The sequence below is a fragment of the Chiloscyllium plagiosum genome, unplaced genomic scaffold (genome assembly GCF_037043375.1).
Source record: "Chiloscyllium plagiosum isolate Xiang-an unplaced genomic scaffold, Cpla_swu_hap1 HiC_scaffold_11, whole genome shotgun sequence".
Classification (NCBI taxonomy): Eukaryota; Metazoa; Chordata; class Chondrichthyes; order Orectolobiformes; family Hemiscylliidae; genus Chiloscyllium; species Chiloscyllium plagiosum.
Genome location: NW_028270149.1, coordinates 89,068,064 through 89,092,187, shown reverse-complemented (window position 1 = coordinate 89,092,187; position 24,124 = coordinate 89,068,064). Strand labels below are relative to the sequence as shown.

At 44.5% G+C, this 24,124-nt stretch overlaps 1 protein-coding gene across 2 annotated transcripts in view; it reads right to left on the bottom strand.

Moving 5' to 3' along the window:
* Positions 1 to 24,124, bottom strand: part of LOC122557039 (nitric oxide synthase 1-like) — a 125,811-nt gene that overhangs the window by 44,659 nt on the left and 57,028 nt on the right. For both annotated transcript variants that reach the window (XM_043704266.2, XM_043704267.2), the window contains exon 16: positions 10,058 to 10,232. In XM_043704266.2, the coding sequence (XP_043560201.1) occupies positions 10,058 to 10,232 (175 nt within the window). The remainder of the gene's footprint in view (positions 1 to 10,057; positions 10,233 to 24,124) is intronic.

The following is a 24,124-nucleotide window of genomic DNA, read 5'->3' as shown; positions in this document are numbered from 1 at the left end:
GAATTGAAACTAATAGAAATAAGGACAGAAATGTTATTTATAATTTTGAGAAGCAAAGAGAATTTGGGATTTATAATAAGAAAATGAGCCCCACACCTCAGTCGTGACCAATTGATGTTTCAGGTGTCATTCAAAGTACCATTAACCATGAACTGTCTCAAACAATATTACAAAGTGATTTGAAACTAAATATGAAACAAACATTCAGAGGCAGAAAAATGGCCGAAATAGATTAAGGGGAGGGCAATGTATTGGTCACAAGAACTTTCAGCTGATTAATGAATATGCTGGTGATAGAGTTTTTTAAATTGTACAGTAATGTGGATGTACGTCTACAGGGTATGGAATAGACTTTCCAAAATATTGCTGAATCTCAGGAATAAGGATTGGGACAAAGTTAGGCATTTAAGAGTTTAACAACTTTCAGATTTAGGATAATTTCACCACTAAATAAATTTTAGAAGTGTCACTGACATCAGAGAAAAGAAAATCAGAGATGAAGAAACAATGGTAATAAAATTGCATTGTATTGTGCCCATCCATACTCAAAACGGTTTAAAAAATTAGTAAGGCATACAGAATAAATGACAATGAGTGTGATACATCAAAGGACACTGTCACAATCTATTGTACATCTGTCCTTAGCAAGAGGTCTCAACATATATATATTTAAAGGTATGGAATATAGAAGACAAATACCTTGATTTTAAATTTTGTAGATGTGATAACATGATTCTATCTGCCAACAATAAAATGTAGTTAAGGTAAGAGAAAAATTGTGGAGAAGGTCACAGAAAAGGACCAGGTTTGGACAACTACAGGGGACATGGTAGCACAATGGTGAGCACTGCTCACAGCGCCAGAGACTGAGATTTGATTCCAGCCTTGGGTGACTGTATAGAGTTTGTACTGTGTAGTCGAATGGGTTTCCATTCTGATCTCCTCCTACAGTTCCAAAATGTGCAGGTTATGTGGATTGGCCATGCTAAATTATCCATAGTGTCTCAGGATATGCAGGCTAGGTTGATTTGCTATGGTAATTTGTGGGGTTACAGAATTAGGATGGGGGCTGAGTCTGCATGGGAAGCTCTTCAGAAGGTTGTTGTAGACTTGATGAGCTGAATGGCCTCTGCACTGTAGGGATTACATGAACTGAAAGCATTATGTAGGAGCTGTTGTACACCAAGTTAATCAACATTGAACATATCTGCAGCAAGTATTTACAGCTTGAGCAGCTTTGGATCTGACTTGAGGGGATTTGAAATATGGTCCCTGATAACGGACAGCAAGGTGTGACGGAAGGTGAAACAGGTATGGTTACACAAGGGCAGTTCTCAAGAAGCTTTTGTCCTTGCAATTGTCCAAGAATTACACAGTTTTTACACACTGTACAGATGAGAATGGAGACGGAAGGGATGAGAAATAAAATGACCATGACATTTTGGCAGAAGAACCCATTCAGAAGGAGGGAGGAAATAAGAATTTATGTATAATTTAAGGGCAAGATACTGTACTCTGCAGTCACAAGTCCTGAAGGCTATGTTCTAGATTAGAGTGGTGCTGGAAAAGCACCACTCTAATCTAGAATCTGGTTTCCAGCATCTGCAGTCCTTGTTTTTACCTGAAGGCTATGTTGCCTGACTGGTTCCAGGGTTAAGAACATCTCCTCGGTGCTGGAGAAGAACTTGGTGATACTAATGATATTAATGGGACTGGAAAGGAGGTTCTGCTGAAAGATTTTGAAGAGTTGGGAGCTAAATTGAAAAGAAGAATCTCCAAGGTAATAACCTACAAGCAAACTGGAATCAGTAAATAAGGTCAAGGAGATAAGTGTGTGACTTAAAGATTGGTGTGGGAGGAATGGCCATTGATGCCATCCTGGAGTATTTGGAGATGCCGGTGTTAGACTGGGGTGTACAAAGTTAAAAATCACACAACACCAGGTTATAGTCCAACAGGTTTAATTGGCAGCACTAGCTTTCTGAGCACTGCTCCTTCATCAGCGCACCAAAAGCTAGTGCTTCCAATTAAACCTGTTGGATTATAACCTGGTGTTGTGTGATTTTTAATGCTGGACTATAGATAGCTGATCTCATTGGATTGGCTTCACTTGAACTGCACTGGGATCAGTATCCTAGTGAACTGAATAACTAGGGCTGTACAGATGACTTTGAATTAATGGTGCTGGATGGGATTGAATATGCACAGAATAATTATGAAGACAGCAACAGAAAGCCCTTGTAACAATGGGGCATGTGAAATGAACCACACAGTCCATAAAACTTTGAGAACAACCAAACTGTCAATTATCATTTATGTTGGTGTTTGGGCAGTAGATGTTAAGAATTCATTGCTGATGGTTAGAGGATATAGTCCATATCAGTTAGTTTTTGGTAGGAATCTAAATGTTCCATCAGTAAGAAGTGATCAGCCTCTAATTTGGAAAGGGGTTGCAACTAGTTTTGCTTTGTTGAAACATTTGAGGACACAGCATGCAGATAGAAAAATAAATCATTAAAGCCAAAGTCTCAGAAAGAATTTGTTAAATATAAGGTAAGGCCATGTGGACACCAGTTTTAATCTGGCAAATATTGTTTAGTGTAAGACATAGGCCTTAGAGAATAGAGAGACCTGGGGGCTATTGGCAAAGATCAAACAATAATAATTTTACGTCATGGAAGCAAACTGTTTCCAGATTTAGATTCTGAAGGAGTTTTACAAAATAATAGAGAAGCTAGGTACGTCTCATAAGCAAATGTTGCACAGCTAGAAGGATCAAACTACCACAATTGATAGTTTATCTAGTAATGGACAGATTAATTCTGATGCTCAAATGAGTCCATTGATTCCAAAGGACAACTACTAAAAGGAGGCATCAAAGTCAAATATTTATGAGAAAGGAGCTGGTCAATGGAGAGGTGCAACTTTTATAAGTGGAGCTGAGAAGGCCGCTAATAAACATAAAACCTGAATTAATGTGCATGATGACGAGCAGGAGATTAGGCCCATTGATTGCAAACATGAACTACTGAGGTGGAAGGGAGGAAAATGTAGTATAAGCCCAAATAATGAAGATTAAATCATAGATCATTGGAAAGAATCCTATTAATAAGCGAGGGAGGTCAAACAAAAGCAGTACAGAAAAAGAAGGCCAGATAGAGAATTAACAAGGACAAAAAAAAAGCACAAATCAGAAGCTTTAGTAGCCATAAACAAACTAGAAGACAACTTAATAAAAATACTAAATAACAAGAACTACAAAGCTGGAGAGAATGTGGAAAATGCACAAGTGTTAACCAGCTCTATCACATAGGTGGATGTGCATGAAAGCCTTTATCTCATCAGGTTCTTTTGAAAACCTCAAATGGACATTCCTTCACCACACTCACAGATAGTTTATTCCAGACCCTAAACATTTGCTTTGTGTTTCTCCTTGTCCCTCCATTTATTCTTTCCGAAATTCCCGAACATCTGTGCCCTCAGGTTCTTGAACCTTCCTCTAATGGGAACAGTTTGTCTCTATCTACTCTATCCAGACCCCGCATGATTTTCAATATCTAGGTCAAATCTGTCTCAACCTTTGCTTCTCCACTGAAAACAGTCCCAGCTTTTTTTAGTCAATCGACATAACAGAAGTTCTTCATAAGGGAATGGTTTTCATGAATCTTTTTCGCACCCTCTCTGAAGCCTTTGTGTCCTTCTGTGGTATTGTAGGGAACATTTAGCATTGCATGATGGGAAAAAATTGGCCAACTCTTGAGTTATAGATCACTAAGTTATAAAGGACTATGGCAAAAGGTTAGAGACAGTAAACATGACACAGGCTGATAGCATACAAAATCTCTAGCCTTGTAACGGCTCCTTTTATATTTCGAACTGCAGATTTTAGCCTAAACAAAACGTCCGGACACAGAAACAAAGTTATAGAATGACATGAATGATTGATGCTTTGGAAAACCAATAAGGAAACGTTCAGTGTTATGGATCACAAACATTCCAAGATAATCTGTCACTCCTCAGCATATTCTAAAGTATTTAAATGTTATCCTTTCCTTTGTAAAGTGTGAAAAATCACGGAGAGCTTGAGAAACTTGTCTCTCTTCTCTCATGTTTTTAGCCAAAAAACTGCATGTAGTGTTTCTTTTTTAATAAAGGCTGAATATTTTTCAGTTCAAGGGTGTTTCTGAACCTTTGTCTAATGTGTTCATTTAGCTCTCATAGAGATGTGCTAATTAAAATCCGATTTAACACTTCCCTAAGTTCAAATCCCAAAATGGGGCGCAATTCTCCAGTTGATACTAAACAAGTCTTTTTTTAACAGCAGCTTCGGCACGACTTTGTTGCATTTGTACTGTTCCACACCCCCAGATGTTGCCAAGGGAGACAGGAAGCAAGACACTTCTGGAATACTGCATTCAATTCTGGTCACTGTGCGATAGGAAAGATGTTGTAAATCTTAAAAGGATGCAGTAAAGATTTACCAGGATGTTGCTGGAGTTGGAGGGAGAGTCTGAACAGGCTTGAGCTATTTTCCTTGGGTTGTCATTCGCTTGGACCTGTGTTTTTGTTTTTGCTGCTGCTTTCCTTTTATTTACTTATCTGTGCTACTTAGCTCTGTGATCTGCCTGTATTGCTCGCAAGACAATACCTTGGTACACGTGCCTTGGTACACGTGACAATCAATTCAATTCAATGCAATTCACAGTCTGAGGGGCGACCTTATAGAGACTTATAAAACCATGATGGGCATCGTTAGGGTGAATAGCCCAGGTCTTTTTCCCAGGGTAAGGGAGTCCAAAACTAAAGGGCATAGGTTTACAATGAGAGGGGAAAGATTCTAAGGGGACCTCGGGGTAACATTTTCACACAGAATTGCTACATAGATGGCATGAGCTGCTGGTGGAAGTGATGGGGGCTGAACCAATTAACTAGGAGCAGGAATAGGCCATCTGGCCCTTCTAGCCTGCTCCGCCATTCAATAAAATCATAGCTGATCTTTATGTCGACTCTGCTCCACTTACCTGCCCTCTCTCCATAACCCTTAATTCCTTTACTGTTCAAAACAATATCCAGCTTAGCTTTAAAAACATTTACTGAGGAAGCCTCAACCATTTCATTGGGCAGGGAATTCCACAGATTCACAACCCTGTGGGTAACGAAGTTCCTTCTAATTCAGTCCGAAATCTGGTCCCCCCAATTTTGAGGCTATGCCCTCTTATCCTAGTTTGACCCGCTGGTGCAAATATCTTCTCTACTTCTTTCTTTTGTTCCCTATCTATTCTCTTCATCATTTTATATGTTTCTATAAGATCCCCACCCTCCACTCCCAATCTTCTAAATTACAATGAATATAATCCTTATAAGCCAACCCCCTCAACTTGGGAATCAAACTAGTCAACCTCCTCTGCACCCCTCTTAGTGCAAGTACAACCTTTCCCAAGTAAGAAGACCAAAACTGCAAGCAGGACCCTATAAAGCTGTAACATAACCTCTCTGCTTTTAAACTCAATCCTTTTAGTAATGAAGAACAAAATTCTATTTGCCTTCTTAATTATCTATTACACTTGCAGGGCCAACCTTTTGTGAATCATGCACAAGGACACTCCCAGGTCCCTCTGCGTAGCAGCATGCTGCAATTTCTTACTATTCAAGTAGTAATCCTTTTTGCTGTTATTCCTACCAAAATGGATGACTTCATATTTATTAACATTGTACTCCATCTGTCAGACCCTTGTACACTCACTCAAACTATGTCCCTTTACGAAGTTTTACTGCCCTCTGTACACTTTTGATATAAAAGGTACAATTTCAATATTTAAAAGGCATCTGGACGGGCACATGAATAGGACCATAATTATTCACAATTTGGAGCTGGAGACCATGTGTAGTGTGTCAAGGTTTGCAAATGACACTAAGTTGATTAGATTTTTTTTAGATTAGATTACAGTGTGGAAACAGGCCCTTCAGCCCAACAAGTCCACACCGACCTGCCGAAGCGAAACCCACCCATACCCCTACGTTTACCCCTTACCTAACATTACGGGCAATTTAGTATGGCCAATTCACCTGACCCTGCACATCTTTGGACTGTGGGAGGAAACCGGAGCACCCGGAGGAAACCCACGCAGACACGGGGAGAACGTGCAAACTCCACACAGTCAGTCACCTGAGGCAGGAATTAAACCCGGGTCTCTGGCGCTGTGAGGCAGCAGTGCTAACCACTGTGCCACCGTGCCGCCCAGTGGTAGAGGAAAGTGTACAGAGGTCTATAAAACTTTGTAGCCTCCTGGCAAACTCACTATTTGGTCCTGATGTAGCAAATATTATTGACAATTTTAGGTTCATGACAGTGAACCCTAGAATTAAACATTGAGTCTTAGAATTGTACATCACAGAAACAGACCCTTTGGTCCATGCTGAACAGATATCCTAAATTAATCTAGTCCCATTTGCCAGCATTTAGCCTGTATCCCTCTAAACGCTTCCTATTCATGTACCCGTTCAGAAGACTTTTAAGTATTGGTGTTGGGCAGATTATGGAAAATTGTCGGTGCAACCAGGTGATGGTGATGGGAGGTTTAGATTTTCCCAACAGTGACTGGGATTCACTTAGAGGTTTAGATGGAGCAAAATTTGTAAGGAGCATCCAGGAGAGTTTTATAGAGCAGTATGTAAATAGTCCAACTCAGCAAGGGGCCATACTGGACCTGGTGTTGGGGAATGAGCCCAGCAAGGTGGTTGAAGTTTCAGTAGGGGATTACTTTGGAAATAGTGATAACAATTTTGTAAGTTTTGGAATACTCATGGGCAAAGATGAGAGTAGTCCTAAAGGAAGAGTGCTAAATTGGTGGAAGGCCAACTATAGCAAAATTCGGCAGGAGCTGGGGAATGTAGATTGGGAGCAGCTGTTTGAGGGATAGAAATGGCAAGATAAGGGAATCATAGATGACATGTGAAATTGTGAGACTAGCTAAGAGGAAAAAGGAAGCATACATAAGGAAAACAGTCAAAGCTTTGAAAGAACATCAGGAAAGTAGAACCAATCTAAAAAGAATTAAAAGGATGAAAAGGGGTCATAAAAATTTTTTAGCAAACAGGGTTAAGGAAAATCCCAAAGCCTTTTATTTGTATATAAGGAGCAAGAGGGCAATGAGAGAAAGGGTTGGCCCATTCAAGGTCAAAGACAGAAAGTCATATGTGGAGTCAGAGAAAATGGGTGAGATTCTTAATGAATACTTTGCATCGGCATTCACTGAGGAAAGGGACATGACAGATGTTGAGATTAGTGATAGATGTTTGATTACTCTCGGTCAAGTTGGCATAAGGGGAGAAGGTGGGTATTCTAAAGGACATTAAGGTGGACAAATCCCTCGTCCTGTTAGGATCTATTCCAGGTTACTGAGGGAAGCGAGAGAGATATCTTTGCAACATCTTTGAACATAGGTCAGGTTCCCAGAGGACTAGAGAATTGCTAATGTTGTCCCTTGTTTAAGAAGGGTAGCAAGGATAATCCAAGTATTTATAGACTGGTGAGCCTAATGTCAATGGTACAGAAGTTGCTGGAGAAGATACTGAGGGATAGGAACTATTCCCATTTGGAAGGAAATAGGCCTACCAGCGATAAGCAACATGGTTTTGAGCAGGGAAGGTCATGTCTTACCAACTTAATAGAATTCTTTGAGGAAGTGACAAAGTTGATTGGTGAGGGAAGGGCTGAAGATGGCATATACATGGACTTCAGTAGGCATTTGATAAGGTTCTCCATGATAGACTGATGGTGAAAGTGAAGTTGCATGGGGTCCAGGGTGTACTAGATAGATGGATAGAGATCTGGCTGAGCAACATGAGACAGGGAGTAGTAGTGGAAGGGAGTTTCTCAAAATGGAGACCTGTGACCGTTGGTGTTCCAAAGGGATCCGTGCTGGGACTATTGTTGCTTGTGATTCTGAAGGAAGATGTAGGTGGTCTGATTAGCAAGTTAGCAGATGACACTAAGATTGGTGGAGTATCAGATAGCGAAGGACACTGTCAGAGAATGCAGCAGAATATAGATAGATCGGAAAGTTGGGTGGAGAAATGGCAGATGGAGTTCAATCCAGGCAAATGTGAGGTGATGTCATTTGGAAGATCCAATTCAAGAATGAACTATGTAGTAAATGGAAAAGCCCTGGAGAAAATTGATATACAGAGAGATCTGGGTGTTCAGGTCCATTGTCCCCTGAAGATGGCAACGCAAGTCAATAGAGTGGTCAAGAAAGCATACAGCATGCTTTCCTTCATCAGACGGGATATTGAGTACAAGAGTTGGCAGGTCATGTTACAGCTGTATTGGACGTGGTTTGGCCACATTTGAAATACTGCATAAAGTTCAGGTTGCCACATTACCAGAAGAATGTTGATGCTTTGGAGAGGGTACAAAGGAGGTTCACCAGGTGTTGCCTTGTATGGAGGGCACTAGCTATGAAGAGAGGTTGAGTAGATTAGGATTATTTTCATTAGAAATATGGAGGTTGAGGGGGGACTTGATTGAGGTCTACAAAATCATGAAAGGTATAGACAGGGTGGATAGTAAGAATCTTTTTCCCCAGAGTGTGGGACTCAATTACTAGGAGTTCAAGATGAGAGGGGAAAGGTTTAAGGGAGATATGCATGGAAAGGTCTTTTTGTAGGGGGTGGTGGATGCCTGGAACATGTTGCCAGCGGAGGTGGTAGAGGCAGGCACAATAGCCTCATTTAAGATGCATCTAGACAGATACATGAATAGGCAGGAAGCAGAGGGATACAGATCGTTAGAAAATAGCAACAGGTTTAGACAGAGGATCTAGTTTGGTGTAGGCTTGGTGGGCCGAAGGGCCTGTTCCTGTTATTTGTTCTTTGTTCTAATCAATCTCATCTTCCAGGATCTTCCCTTCCGGTAGACTTGTCAATGAGATTCAACCTCCCCACAACTCCCCACCCTGATCCTAATCCCACCAAATTGCTGATCATCAATTTCTGTTCGTGACCTCTGTATTAACTTTTTTTTATTCATTTGAGGGATGTGGGCATTACTGACTAGGCAGCATTTATTGCCCATCCCTAGTTTCCCTTGAGAGGGTGGTGGTGAGTTGCCTTTTGAACTGCTGCAGTCCATCTGTTGTGGGTTGGCCCACAATGTTGTTTGGAAGATAATTCTGGGATTTTGTACGTGTAACAGTGAAGATTGGTGATAACTTTCCAAGTCAGGATGGTCATGGTTCTCCCACGTATCTGCTGCCCCTCTAGATGGAAATGGTCATGGGTTTGCAAGGTGTTATCTGAGGATCTTTCATGCACTTGGTGAAGTAGAAACTGCTGTTACTGAATGTTAATGGTGGAGTGAGCAGATAATTGTGGATATGGCGCCAATCAAGCAGGCTGCTTTGTCCTGGATGATGTCAAGCTTCTTGAGTGTTGTTGAAGCTGTGCTCATCCAGGCAACTGGAGAATACCCTATCACATTACTGACTTGTGCTTTGTAGATAATGGACAAGCTTTGGGGAATTAGGTGATGTGTTTCTTACAGCCGTATTCCAAGACTCTAACCTGCTCTTGTATTTATCTAGGGAATGTAATTGAGTTTCTGGTCAATGGTAACTCTAAGGATGTGGATAATCCCAAGGATAAGTACATACAATAAACAGCTGTCTCCCTTTAGGTGTCGACCCTCTCTCCTTTAGACATATCTTTATCACCTCCCTCCTCCCAAACAAACTGTCCACCTTTTCATTCTGACAACCACTGACCAATTTCCGAACACTCTGTCCTCTCCAATACATGTGAAGACATGGTAATTGTCAAAATACCTTCCCACTTTTCCAAGAATTCCGTGTTAGTTCTTCCCCAAACCATTCTGACAATGGTGGGAAGTTGTTTCCTCTCTCCATGGCACTTGCCAGTCTGCTACATTTCAGCCAATGGATAGTGAAATATCAGGGAACCATGTTTCAAGACAGGTAGAAAAGAAATGTGACCAACAGACAGGATAGTTTGCCCGAGGAGTGGGAATGAGAGAGGCTGTCAGTTCATTTCATAAAACCTTAAAAGCATTCTTGGACCAGAGCCGGAATAGATCGTCCTGTCCACACAGCTCATCTCCTTCCGCCATGGTCAAGATTCTTTGGGCTCCCAGCTCCTCCAGTTTGGTGTCGATGGCACGGGCAAAAGCACAGAAATGTGGGTACACTCGTGAACCCAGGCCAAAAACTGCAAACCTACAGGAATAAAACAAATCAGATTATAACTCTCTGTCCTGGCTGTTGCTGTATCTGCAGCTTAAGGATCGAGAGAGAAGGGAGCAAGGACAGAGGAAAGGGGTTGAAGGAATAGGAAAGCAAAAGGGAGGAGAGGATGAGGGAGCAGGAGAAGATGAGGGACAAGGGGAGGATCAACCTCAGGGCTTTGTGACCCTCGGGTTAAAACACCAGCAATCATGTCTCTCTAATTAGAGAGCAGCAGTGGGGATTACAAAATATTCAGCACCATTTGTGACTTCTCAGATACTGGTGCAGTCTATAACCAAAATTAGCAGATCTGGTCAACATTCTTCAGGGCAACAAGGGATGGGTGATAATTGTTAACTTAGCAAAAATGCGCACACTCCACGAATGCATAAAATAAACTTCCAGGTTTGGTTGATAAATGGCAAGTAATATAAAGTCATGCTGGCCATTCCTTTACTGTAGCTGAGTTAAAATCATGGAACCCCCTGTCCAGTATTGTGGTGGATGTTCCTATACCACTGCAGCAATTCAAAAAGGCAGCTCACCACATCTCTTTTAATGGCAACCAGGCAATAAATGCTCACCTGGTCAGTGATATAATGTCCCATAAATAAATATATGTTTTTTTAAAAATCATACAAAGATGGATGAAGTGAGAGCAGAAATAGAAATCAATGGTTTTAATTGGATATCCTTTACAGAATCATGGCTGCAGTGTAACTGTGATGATGCTGTCACATTACAAAGGTTATTTTGTCCTTGGGTTTTTTGAAGAGAAGTTGTAAAGGCAGAGGTGTTGAAGAGTCTAGTTTAACCATGGCTAGTTGTGGCTAGTTCTCCCAGTTTAGGTTTTTTTCTAGTTTGTTTTTAGCGGTACCAGTCACAAGATGTGAGAGTCCAGGAGAGTTGCAATATTCAGTGAAAAAATTCTCTGACTTTCTCTGAAATCTCCCTCTGAATGTTGTTCCTTCCTGCTTATAAGAATTTGTGTTTGAATTTATTTTCTTTTGTCAAGGGGTGTGTTTATGGGATGTTACTGTATTCGAACAGTTAATTAGTATTAGATACTGTATCAGGTCAGTTAAGTTTTTAATAGTTAAGTTATTCCAAATTTCACTTTCTTTTGTTCATGTTTTAACTGTTTTCTTTAAATGAATTGTGTTTTGCTTCAAGATGAGTGGTTTGGCCAGTTGTATCACACCTGTAACACCCACTTCACATCTGCCTATAAAATAAGGAAAAGTTAGGGTCTAGGCTACCTGCTTAGAACATTTTGAGGGGATCTGGCCTGGTACATAACAGTAACCAAGTTGGACGGAGATAGTCAAGGACGGTGACATTTTGGAAGGATGAAGGTAACCATGGAGGTAGAGTAGCTCTGCTAATAAAGGATGAGATCAGCACAGTGCTGAGAAATCATCTTTGTTCAGAAGTCAAGATGCAGAATCAGTTTTGTGGAGATCAGGCATAGCAATGAAAGCAGTGACTGATTGGGAGTACTGTGTAGGTCTCCTCATGGCATGACAGAACATAATTTTTAAAATTACAGAAAAAAGAACAAAGAAAATTACAGCACAGGAACAGCCAGCCAAGGCTGAGCCAATCCAAATCCTCTAGGTAAACCTGTTGCTTATTTTCTAACAATCTGTATCCCTTTGCTCCCTGCCCATTCATGTATCTGTCGAGATACATCTTAAATGACGCTATCGTGCCCGCCTCTACCATCTCCGCTGACAACGCATTCCAGGCATGCACCACCGTTTGCATAAAGAATTTTCCATGCGCATCTTCCCGAAACTTTTCCCCTCTCACTTTGAACTCATGACCTCTAGGAGTTGAGTCCCCCACTCTGCGAAAAAGCTTCCCGGGGCAGCCGGGAAGGAAAGCAGTGAGTATAAATACTCACTCTTTGATGCCAACAGTCATTTTGAGTGCGAGCAGCAGCAGAGTGTAAAGGAACCCGGAAGGCTACAGCTAAGGTGAGACAGTTTGTTTTAAAATCACTTACCGGTAGCAGGCAGCGGTGTTTTTTTTTCTCTTCACAGAAAAAGCGGGAGCAGCAGGGGGAAGTGATGAAGACCAGAGGGGCAGCCGGGTAGGTTTTTTCCCTATAAAAGCACGCAGGAGAAGAACCTGAGGCACTACAGAGGTAGTGCCTCCCACCCGCCCTCCTCCTCTAACCTAATAATAAGACCTGTTGTGGAAAGTAGGTAAGTGCTGCATTTTGCTTGTTCTATTCTTTAGACACAGTTTTTTTTTAAAAAAGGTTACTTTTAGAGGGATGGCAGTGAAAGCAGTGCAATGTTCCTCTTGCAACATGTTTGAGGAGGGATACCATGGACGTCCCTGCTGATTACACTTGCAGGAAGTGCACCAATCTCCAGCTCCTCCAAGACCGTGTTAGGGAACTGGAGCTGGAGTTGGATGAACTTAGGATCATTCGGGAGGCAGAGGGGGTCATAGATCGGAGCTTTAGGGAAGTAGTAACTCCAAAGATTGCAGACAGATGGGTGACAGTGAGGGGGACTGGGAGGAAGCAGCCAGTGGCCGTTCCCCTCAAGAACAAGTATACCGTTTTGGATACTTGTGGGGGGGGGGACTTACCAGGGGTAAGTAATGGGGCTCAGGCCTCTGGCACGGAGCCTGTCCCCGTTGCTCAGAAGGGAAGGGTGGAGAAGAGCAGAGCAATAGTAATTGGGGACTCGATAGTTCGGGGCACAGATAGGCAGTTTTGTGGGAACGAGAGAGACTCACGTTTGGTATGTTGCCTCCCAGGTGCAAGGGTACGTGATGTCTCTGTTCATGTTTTCCGGGTCCTTAAGGGGGAGGGGAAGCAGCCCGAAGTCGTGGTCCACATTGGCACCAACGACATAGGTAGGAGGAGGGCTGAGGATGTTAGGCAGGCTTTCAGGGAGCTAGGTTGGAAGCTCAGATTTAGAACGAACAGAGTTGTTGTCTCTGGTTTGTTACCCGTGCCACGTGATAGAGAGTCGAGGAATAGGGAGAGAGAACAGTTAAATGCGTGGCTACAGGGATGATTCCGGTATTTGGATAACTGGGGTTCTTTCTGGGGAAGGTGGGACCTCTATAAACAGGATGGTCTACACCTGAACCTGAGGGGCACCAGTATCCTTGGCGGGAGGTTTGCTAGTGCTCTTGGGGGGGGGGTTTAAACTAACTCTGCAGGGGCATGGGAACCTAGACTGTAGCTTTAGGGTGCAGCACCTGGAGTGTAGGGAGGTTAGGAATATGGCATCAATCTCAAAGGAGGGTGCCTGAAAACAGGAAAGTGGCTTGAAGTGTGTATACTTCAATGCAAGAAGTATACGAAATAAGGTAGGTGAACTTGCAGCGTGGGTTGGTACCTGGGACTTCGATGTTGTGGCTATTACAAAGACATGGGTAGAACAGGGACAGGATTGGCTGTTGCAGGTTCCAGGGTTTAAATGTTTTAGTAGTGTCAGAGGTGGGCGTAAAAGAGGGGGAGGTGTGGCATTGCTTGTCAAAGATCGTATTACAGCGGTGGAAAGGACGATGGATGAAAACTCGCCATCCGAGGTAGTTTGGGCTGAGGTTAGGAATAGGAAAGGTGAGGTCACCCTGTTAGGAGTTTTTTACAGGCCTCCCAATAGTCCTAGAAACGTAGAAGAAAGGATTGCGAGGATGATTCAGGAGAAGAGTGAAAGTAATAGGGTGGTTGTTATGGGGGATTTTAACTTTCCTGATATTGACTGGGAAAGCTATAGCTCTAGTTCGTTAGATGGGTCGGTGTTTGTCCAATGTGTGCAGGAGGGTTTCCTGACACAATATGTAGATAGGCCAACAAGAGGTGAGGCCATACTGGATTTGGTTCTGGGTAACGAACCAGGCCAGGTGTTAGAATTAGAGGTAGGTGAGCACTTTGGGGACAGTGACCACAATTCGGTGACTTTTACTCTAGTGATGGAGAGGGATAAGTGTGCACTGCAGGGCAAGAGTTATAGCTGGGGGCAGGGAAATTATGATGCGGTGAGGCATGACTTAGGATGCGTGGCTTGGAAAGTAATTGATATGTTCAAGGAGCATCTATTGAGTGTCCTTGATAAGTATGTACCTGTCAGGCAGGGAGGAAGGTGTCGTGTGAGGGAGCCGTGGTTTAATAAGGAATTGGAATCCCTTGTTAAATGGAAGAGGGTGGCCTATGTAAAGATGAGGCGTGAAGGTTCAATTGGGGCGATTGAGAGGTATAAGGTAGCCAGGAAGGATCTGAAGAGAGAGCTAAGAGCAGCAAGGGGGGGACATGAAAGGTCCTTAGTTGGTAGGATTAAGGAAAACCCTAAGGCTTTCTATAGGTATGTCAGGAATAAAAGAATGACTAGGGTAGGAATAGGTCCAGTCAAGGATAGTAGTGGGAAGTTGCGTGTGGAGGCTGAAGAGATTGGGGAGACACTGAATGAATAATTTTCGTCAGTATTCACTCAGGAACAGGACATTGTTGCCGATGTGAATACTGAGTCACAATTAAGTAGAATGAATGGCTTTGAGGTATGTAGGGAAGAGGTGTTGGAAATTCTGGAAAGGATGAAAATAGATAAGTCCCCTGGGCCTGATGGCATTTATCCTAGGATTCTCTGGGAAGCAAGGGAGGAGATTGCAGAGCCATTGGCCTTGACTTTTATGTCCTCGTTGTCTACAGGAGTAGTGCCAGAAGACTGGAGGCTAGCAAATGTAGTTCCCTTGTTCAAGAAGGGGAGTAGGGATAACCTTAGTAACTATAGGCTGGTGAGTCTCACTTCTGTTGGGGGCAAAGTCTTAGAGAGAATTGTAAGGGATAGGAATAATGTGATCAAGGATAGTCAGCATGGTTTTGTGAAGGGCAGGTCGTGCCTCACAAACCTTATTGAATTCTTTGAGAAGGTTGACTAAGGACGTGGACGAGGGAAAAGCGGTAGATGTGGTATATTTGGATTTTAGTAAGGCGTTTGATAAGGTTCCCCATGGTAGGCTACTTCAAAAAATATGGAGGTATGGCATTGAGGGTGAGTTGGAGGTTTGGATTAGGAATTGGCTGGCTGGAAGAAGACAGAGGGTAGTAGTTGATGGTAAAGGTTCATCTTGGAGCGCCGTTACTAGCGGTGTTCCACAAGGATCTGTTTTGGGACCATTGCTGTTTGTCATTTTTATAAATGACCTGGAGGAGGGGCTAGAAGGTTGGGTGAGCAAGTTTGCGGATGATACGAAAGTCGGAGGAGTTGTTGACAGTAAGGAAGGATGTGGCAAGTTACAGCGGGATATAGATAAGCTGCAGAACTGGGCAGAAAGTTGGCAAATGGAGTTCAATGTAGCTAAGTGTGAGGTGATTCACTTTGGTAAGAGTAACAAAAAGATGGGGTACAGGGCTAATGGTCGGATACTTGGTAGTGTGGATGAGCAGAGGGATCTTGGTGTCCATGTACACAGATCTTTGAAAGTTGCCACCCAGGTAAATAGTGTGGTAAAGAAGGCATATGGCGTACTGACTTTTATTGGTAGAGGAATTGAGTTCCGGAGTGCTGAGATCATGTTGCAGTTGTATTAGACTCTGGTGCGGCCGCACCTGGAATATTGTGTGCAGTTTTGGTCGCCATAATATAGGAAGGATGTGGAGGCACTGGAACGGGTGCAGAGGAGGTTTACCAGGATGTTGCCTGGTATGGTAGGAAGATCGTATGAGGAAAGGCTGAGGCACTTGGGGTTGTTTTCATTGGAGAAAAGAAGGTTTAGGGGTGACTTGATAGAGGTGTACAAGATGATTAGGGGTTTAGATAGGGTTGACCATGAGAACCTTTTTCCACGTATGGAGTCAGCTATTATGAGGGGGCATAGCTTTAAATTAAGGAGTGGTAGGTATAGGACAGATGTTAGGGGTAGGTTCTTTACTCAGCGAGTCGTGAGTTCATGGAATGCACTGCCAGTAGCAGTGGTGGACTCTCCCTCTTTATGGGCATTTAAGCTGGTATTGGATAGGCATATGGAGGATAGTGGGCTAGTGTAGGTTAGGTGGGCTTGGATCGGCGCAACATCGAGGGTCAAAGGGCCTGTACTGTGCTGTATTCTTCTATGTTCTATGCTATTCATCTCATGATGTTGTAGATCACAATCAGGTACCCCCTCAACCTCTGTCTTTCTCATGAAAATAATCCAAATCTACTCAAACTATCTTCATAGCTAGCATCCTCCATACCAGGAAACATCCTGGTGAACCCTCTCCAAAACATCAACATTCTTTTGGTAATGTGGCAAACAGAATTGTACAATGTATAACAAATGTGGTCTAACAAACTGTAACACGACCTGTCAACTCTTGTACTCAATACGCCTTCTGATGAAGGAAAGCTTGCCGTATGCCTTTTTGGAGAAAGTGAGGTCTGCAGATGCTGGAGTATCAAAGTTGAAACTTTATTGCTGGAACAGCACAGCAGGTCAGGCAGCATCCAGGGAACAGGAGATTCGACGTTTCGGGCACAGGCCCTTCTTCAGGAATGAGCAGAGAGTGTTCAGCAGGAGAAGATAAAAGGTAGGGAGGAGGGACTTGGAGGAGGGGCGTTGGAAATGTGATAGGTGGAAAGAGGTCAAGGTGAGGGTGATAGGTCGGAGTAGGATGGAGGCGGAGAGTTCAAGAAGAAGACTGCAGGTCAGGAAGGCGGTGCCGGGCTGGAGGGATTCGGCTGAGACAAGGTGGGGGGAGGGGGGATGAAGAAACTGGTGAAGTCCAAGTTCATCCCCTGTGGTTGGAGGGTTCCCAGTCGGAAGATAAGACGCTCCTCCTCTGACCGTCGCGTTGTTGTGGTTTGGCGGTGGATGAGTCCAATGACCTGCATATCCTCGGTGGAGTGGGAGGGGGAGTTGAAATGCTGTGCTACAGGGTGGTTAGGTTGGTTCGTCCGGGTGGCCCAGAGGTGCTCTCTGAATCGCTCCGCAAGTAGGCGGCCTGTCTCCCCAATATAGAGGAGGCCACACCAGCTGCAGCGGATGCAGTAGATGATGTGGGTGGAGGTGCAGGTGAATCTGTGGCGGATATGGAAGTTTCCTTTGGGGCCTTGGAGAGATGTGAGGGGGGAGGTGTGGGCGCAAGTGTTGCACCTCCTGCGGTTGCAAGGGAAGGTGCCGGGAGTGGAGGTTGGGTCGGTGGGGGGTGTGGATCTGACAAGGGAGTCGCGGAGGGAGTGGTCTCTACGGAAAGCTGATAGGGGAGGGGAGGGAAATATATCCTTGGTGCTGGGGTCTGTTTGGAGGTGGCGGAAGTGACGGCGGATGATGCGCTGTACATGGAGATTGGTGGGGTGGTAGGTGAGGACCAGTGGGGTTCTGTCCTGGTGGCGATTGGAGGGGCGGGGCTCAAGGGCGGAAGGCTCCTCCACCCTTGAGCCCCGCCCCTCCAATCGCCACCTGGACAGAACCCCACTGGTCCTCACCTACCACCATACCAATCTCCATGTACAGCGCATCATCCGCCGTCACTTCCGCCACCTCCAAACAGACCCCAGCACCAAGGATATATTTCCCTCCCCTCCCCTATCAGCTTTCCGTAGAGACCACTCCCTCCGCGACTCCCTTGTCAGATCCACACCCCCCACTGACCCAACCTCCACTCCCGGCACCTTCCCTTGCAACCGCAGGAGGTGCAACACTTGCGCCCACACCTGCCCCCTCACTTCTCTCCAAGGCCCCAAAGGAAACTTCCATATCCGCCACAGATTCACCTGCACCTCCACCCACATCATCTACTGCATCCGCTGCAGCCGGTGTGGCCTCCTCTATATTGGGGAGACAGGCCGCCTACTTGCGGAGCGATTCAGAGAGCACCTCTGGGCCACCCGGACGAACCAACCTAACCACCTTGTAGCACAGCATTTCAACTCCCCCTCCCACTCCACCGAGGATATGCAGGTCATTGGACTCATCCACCGCCAAACCACAACAACGCGACGGTCAGAGGAGGAGCGTCTTATCTTCCGACTGGGAACCCTCCAACCACAGGGGATGAACTTGGACTTCACCAGTTTCTTCATCCCCCCTCCCCCACCTTGTCTCAGCCGAATCCCTCCAGCCCGGCACCGCCTTCCTGACCTGCAGTCTTCTTCTTGACCTCTCCGCCTCCATCCTACTCCGACCTATCACCCTCACCTTGACCTCTTTCCACCTATCACATTTCCAACGCCCCTCCTCCAAGTCCCTCCTCCCTACCTTTTATCTTCTCCTGCTGAACACTCTCTGCTCATTCCTGAAGAAGGGCCTGTGCCCGAAACGTCGAATCTCCTGTTCCCTGGATGCTGCCTGACCTGCTGTGCTGTTCCAGCAATAAAGTTTCAATGTATGCCTTTTTGACCACTCTATTGACTTGTGTTGCCACCTTCAGGGGACAATGGACACCCAGATCTCTCTGTACACCAATTTTCCCCAGAATTTTTCCATTTACCGCAGAGTTTGCTCTTGAGTTGGATCTTTCACAATGCGTCACCTCACATTTGCCAATATTGAACTCCATCTGCTATTTCTACACCCAACTCCCCAATCTATCTATATTCTGCTGTATTCTCTGACAGTCCCTTCACTATCTACTACTTCACCAATCTTAGTGTCATCTGCTAACCTGTTAATCAGACCATCTATACCTTCCTCCAGATCATTTATGTATATCACAAACAACATTGGTCCTAGCACGGACCCCTGTGGAACACCAGTGATCACAAGTCTCCATTTTGAGAAACTCCTTTCCACAACAAATCTCTGTCTCCTGTTGCGCAGCTGGTTCTTTATCCATCTAGTTAGTACATCCTGGACCCCATGCAACCACCACCTTACCATGGGGGACCTTAACAAATGCCTTACTGAAGTTCATGTATGTGACATCATCATCAATCAACTTTGTCACTTCCTCAAAGAATTATATTAAGTTGATAAGACATGACCTTTCCTGTGCAAAACTATGATGCCTATCACTGTCAGCCCATTTTCTTCCAAATGGGAATAGATCCTATCCCTCAGTATCTTCTCCAGCAGCTTCCCTACCACTGACATCAGGCTTACCGGTCTATAATTACCTGGATTATTCCTGCTACCCTTCTTAAGCAAAAGGACCACATTAGCAATTCTCCAATGCTCCAGGACTTCACCTATGTTCAACGATGCTGCACAGATATCTGTTAAGGCCCCAGCTATTTCCTCTCTCACTTCCCTCAGTATTCTAGGATAGATCCCACCCAGACCTGGGGACTTGTCTATCTTAATTCTTGTTTGAATACCCAACACTTCCTCCCTCCTTATGCTAGAGTAATCAAACCTGTAGGCATTTGGAATAAAGAAAAAAATGCAAAATAATGTGTGATTTTAATCTTCATATAGATTTGACAAACCAAACTGGCAGTGTAGCCTGCAGGATAAGCTGATGGAGTATTTTGGGAAAAATGTATTAGAAAAGTATATTCTGGAAGCAATCATAGAACAGGCTATTTCAATGTGTAGAAAGACATGATTAAGTAATGATCTCATATTAAAGGATCCTCAAGACAAGAGTGATTATAACGTGTAAGAGTTCAGTTTGAGAATGAGAAACATGAGCCTGAAATGATTGTCTTAAATTTATATTAACGTAGATACAAGGGTATGAAGAAATGATTGGGTGAAGGGGAAAGGGAAAAAATAGGTTATAAAGTTAAGATAATAGAGAAGCACTGACACATTTATAGGGATAGAGATATATTTAACGATGAGGAATGTTATGAAACTGAAGGCGTGGACTATACCTTTAAGAGACAGTGAATAATGTTTTGCACTGAAAGCTTACAAGCACCTGTCCAATGACTAACTAGCAGTCTCAGAGTGTACTGAAAAATTGAAACTATCTAACATTTTGTTGTGAATAGATATCTGAGTAGTTGCTGTTTTGACAACTATTTGAATTTAACCAATCAGCCTAAATTATGCCTCAGGATACTAAAACCCAATCGAGTTTGAATTTATTGTTCTGCCAACCACGAAAGAATGAGATGACCCGATGTTTGTTATATAAAAAAGGCAGGTATTTTGAAAGTCAGACAGAGTAACTGCCATTGAGAGGGGTGGAGAGAGAGAGAGAGAGAGACAGACAGACTGACAGACAGGGAGAGAAAGAGAGAGACAGAGAGAGAGAGATTAAGATTAAGACACTCTCTCTCAAAGGTACCTTTTCGTATGAAGCATCATCACAATAAAAAGAAAGAAGATGACCCAGGGAGATTTTCAGCTGAAGGAAGAAAGACACAGATGATGATGACAGCCGCTGTATGGCTTTGAAATTGATTTGATGTACTTTTAATAAGTGTTCTATTGGAACAGTACATTGTTATAGAATTGGAGGCAGGTAATAAGCATTTAAGAGAAAGAGGGTTTAGAGTTGTGAATAGTTATTGTTTAATATTCACATTTAGAGGTAAAGAATAAATTGATATTATTTTCTTTAAATAGTGGAATCTGGGAGTTCTCTGTCACTCATACTTTAACAGATTACGAGGTGAGGTGAGCTTTTCTGGGGAGGAGAAAGTGAGGACTGTAGATGCTGGAGATCAGGATCGAGAATGTGGTGCTGTAAAAGGTCAGTCAGCATCTGAGGAGCAGGAGAATCGACGTTTTGGGCAAAATAATGTTGATTTCCTTTTGCTCGGTTGCTGCCTGACCTACTTAAAATTGAAAGTCCCTAATGGTCTTATGGTTCGTTATTGGATCTTAAAGAAATTGATTTCAGTGATAGTGTCTTCATTGGCTGGAATCTTTCAAAATTCATTACATTCTGGAAAGAGCTCCATGGCTTGTAAAACCAGAAATATAACATCTCTATTCAAGGAGGGAGACAAAAATCAGCAACCTATCAGTCAGTTACCTTAAGATCTATCATAGGGAAGAGACTAGCATTCATTATTAAGGCACTTAGAAAATAATAATGCGATTGGACAGAGTCAATGTGGTTCTATGAAAAGGAATCCAACTTTGATCAATTTAATGGCATTAGAGATGGGACAAGAAATATTCAAGCTTGGATTCTGTGGGTGTAATGGTTATCAAAAAGAGGTGTGAACATGCAAGCTTACGGGCATTTGAGATAAGAGCTGAAAAATGTGTTTCTGGAAAAGCACAGCAGGTCAGGCAGCATCCAAGGAGCAGGAGAATCAACGTTTCGGGCATAAGCCCTCCTTCAGGAATGAGGAAGGTGTGCCAAGCAGGCTAAGATAAAAGGTAGGGAGGAGGGACTTGGGGGAGGGGCGTTGGGAATGCGATAGATGGAAGGAGGTTAAGGTGAGGGTGAAAGGCCGGAGAGGGGGTGGGGGCGGAGAGGTCAGGAAGAAGATTGCAGGTCAAGAAGGCGATGCTGAGTCCAAGGGTTGGGACTGAGATAAGGTGGGAGGAGGGGAAATGAGGAAGCTGGAGAAATCTGCATTCATCCCTTGTGGTTGGAGAGTTCCTAGGTGGAAGATGAGGCGCTTTTCCTCCAGGTGTCATGTTACCATGGTCTGGCGATGGAGGAGGCCAAGGACCTGCATGTCCTTGGCGGAGTGGGAGGGGGAGTTAAAGTGTTCAGCCACGGGGCGGTTGGGTTGGTTGGTGCGCGTGTCCCAGAGGTGTTCTCTGAAACGTTCCGCAAGTAGGCGGCCTGTCTCCCCAATGTAGAGGAGGCCACATCGGGTGCAGCAGATGCAATAAATGATGTGTGTGGAGGTGCAGGTGAATTTGTGATGGATATGGAGGCCTTGGAGGGAAGTGAGGGGAGGTGTGGGTGCAAGTTCTGCATTTCTTCCGGTTGCAGGAGAAGGTGCCGGGAGTGGAGGTTTTGGTGGGGGGAGTGGACCAGACGAGGGAGTCACGGAGGGAGTGGTATTTCCGGAACGCTGATAGGGGAGGGGAGGGAAATATATACTTGGTGGTGGGGTCTGTTTGGAGGTGGCGGAAATGACGAAGGATGATACGATGTATATGGAGGTTGGTGGGGTGGTAGGTGAGGACCAGTAGGGTTCTGTCCTGGTGGCGATTGGAGGGGCAGGGTTCAAGGGCGGAGGAGCAGGAAGTGGAGGAGATGCGGTGGAGAGCGTCGTCAACCACGTTCATGGGGAAATTGCAGTCTTTAAAGAAGGAGGCCATTTGGGTTGTTCGGTATTGGGATTGGTCCTCCTGGGAACAGATACGGCGGAGGTGAAGGAATTGGGAATATGGGATGGTGTTTTTACAGGGGGCAGGGTCGGAGGAGGTGTAATCTCGGTAGCTGTGGATGTCGGTCGGTTTATAGTAAATGTCCGTGGTGAGTCGGTTGCCCGAGATAGAAATTGAGAGGTCTAGGAAGGGGAGGGAGGAGTCTGAGACGGTCCAGGTAAATTCGAGGTCGGGGTGGAAGGTGTTAGTAAAGTGGATGAACTGTGGGAGCACGAGGTAGCACCGAGACAGTCATCAATGTAGCAGAGGAAAAGGTGGGGGGTGGTGCCAGTGTAGCTGCGGAAGATGGACTGTTCTACATAACCGACGAAGAGGCAGGCATACCTGGGGCCCATGCGGGTGCCCATGGCTACTCCTTTGGTTTGGAGGAAGTGGGAGGATTGGAAAGAGAAGTTGTTTAGAGTGAGGACCAGTTTAGTCAGTCGAAGGAGGGTGTCAGTGAAAGGGTACTGGTTGGGAAAGGAAGAAGCGGAGGGCTTTGAGGCCTTCGTTTGGGGGATGGAGGTGTATAGGGACTGTATGTCCATGGTGAAGATAAGGCATTAGGGGCCGAGGAAGCGAAAATCATGGAGGAGGCGGAGGATGTGGGTGGTGTCCCGAACATAGATGGGGAGTTCTTGGACTAAGGGGGACAGGACTGTGTCGAGGTATGCAGAAATGAGTTCGGTGGGGCAGGAGCAGGCTGAGACAATGAGTCGGCCGGGGCAGTCAGGTTTGTGGATTTTGGGCAGGAGGTAGAAGCGGGAGGTGCGGGGTTATGGGACTATGAGGTTGGAGGCAGTGGATGGGAGATCCCCTGAGGTGATGAGGTTATGGATGGTCTGGGAGATGATGGTTTGGTGATGGGAGGTGGGGGTCATGGTCAAGGGGGCAGTAGGAGGAGGTGTCCGCGAGTTGGCGTTTAGTCTCAGCAATGTAAAGATTGGTACACCAAACTACTACCATGCCTCGAAGCCTCAATTGAGATAAAAGCATGAGTTTGTTTGTTGATACTTCATTTGGTGTCTTAGCCTACTCTGCTATACTAAAATCAAGACTGAATATTGGGTGTCCACTCATTGTGCCTTGTAAGTTAACAACAATGCTTGGCCACATGTCCTGCATCTAACAATCCTGGAACCTTATATGAGCTCAAGATTGGATGTCCACTGCCATTTAACAGGACATCCAGGACATCCTCTGAGGCTACTGGGCAATCAAAGGATCACTGATCATTTGTTCAGTCAGTTCCTCTGGGAGCTGTGGCCATTCCTGGATTTGCAAGCACCCAACCACCCACCCAAAACCATGTAAATTCATCATAAACCCTAACCTCACTCAAACCTACATCTTTTCTACCCAAATGCCAAAACCAGCCCTGTACCACCAAATAACTATTCCAACTTTTCTCGACACAAATCCTCTGCCTCCTCATTCACCTCAATCTACACCCCCACTCAATTCCCCAAACCAAACCAAACCAAATTGCTCACATATCCTAAACCCAACCAAAATCTTCACTGTCCTCAACCAAACTCATCTCTATCTTCCCCTCTTCTCCAGTGTCATGCTGAGACATTCCCACCTCCTGGACAAGTGTGAATTGGCTCAGTTTCCCTTGGAGTTTAAAGGTCATGGGTTCGATTGGTGATGTAGACACAGGTTAAAATCTTACTCAAATTATAAGGGGCATAGATAGGGTAAAC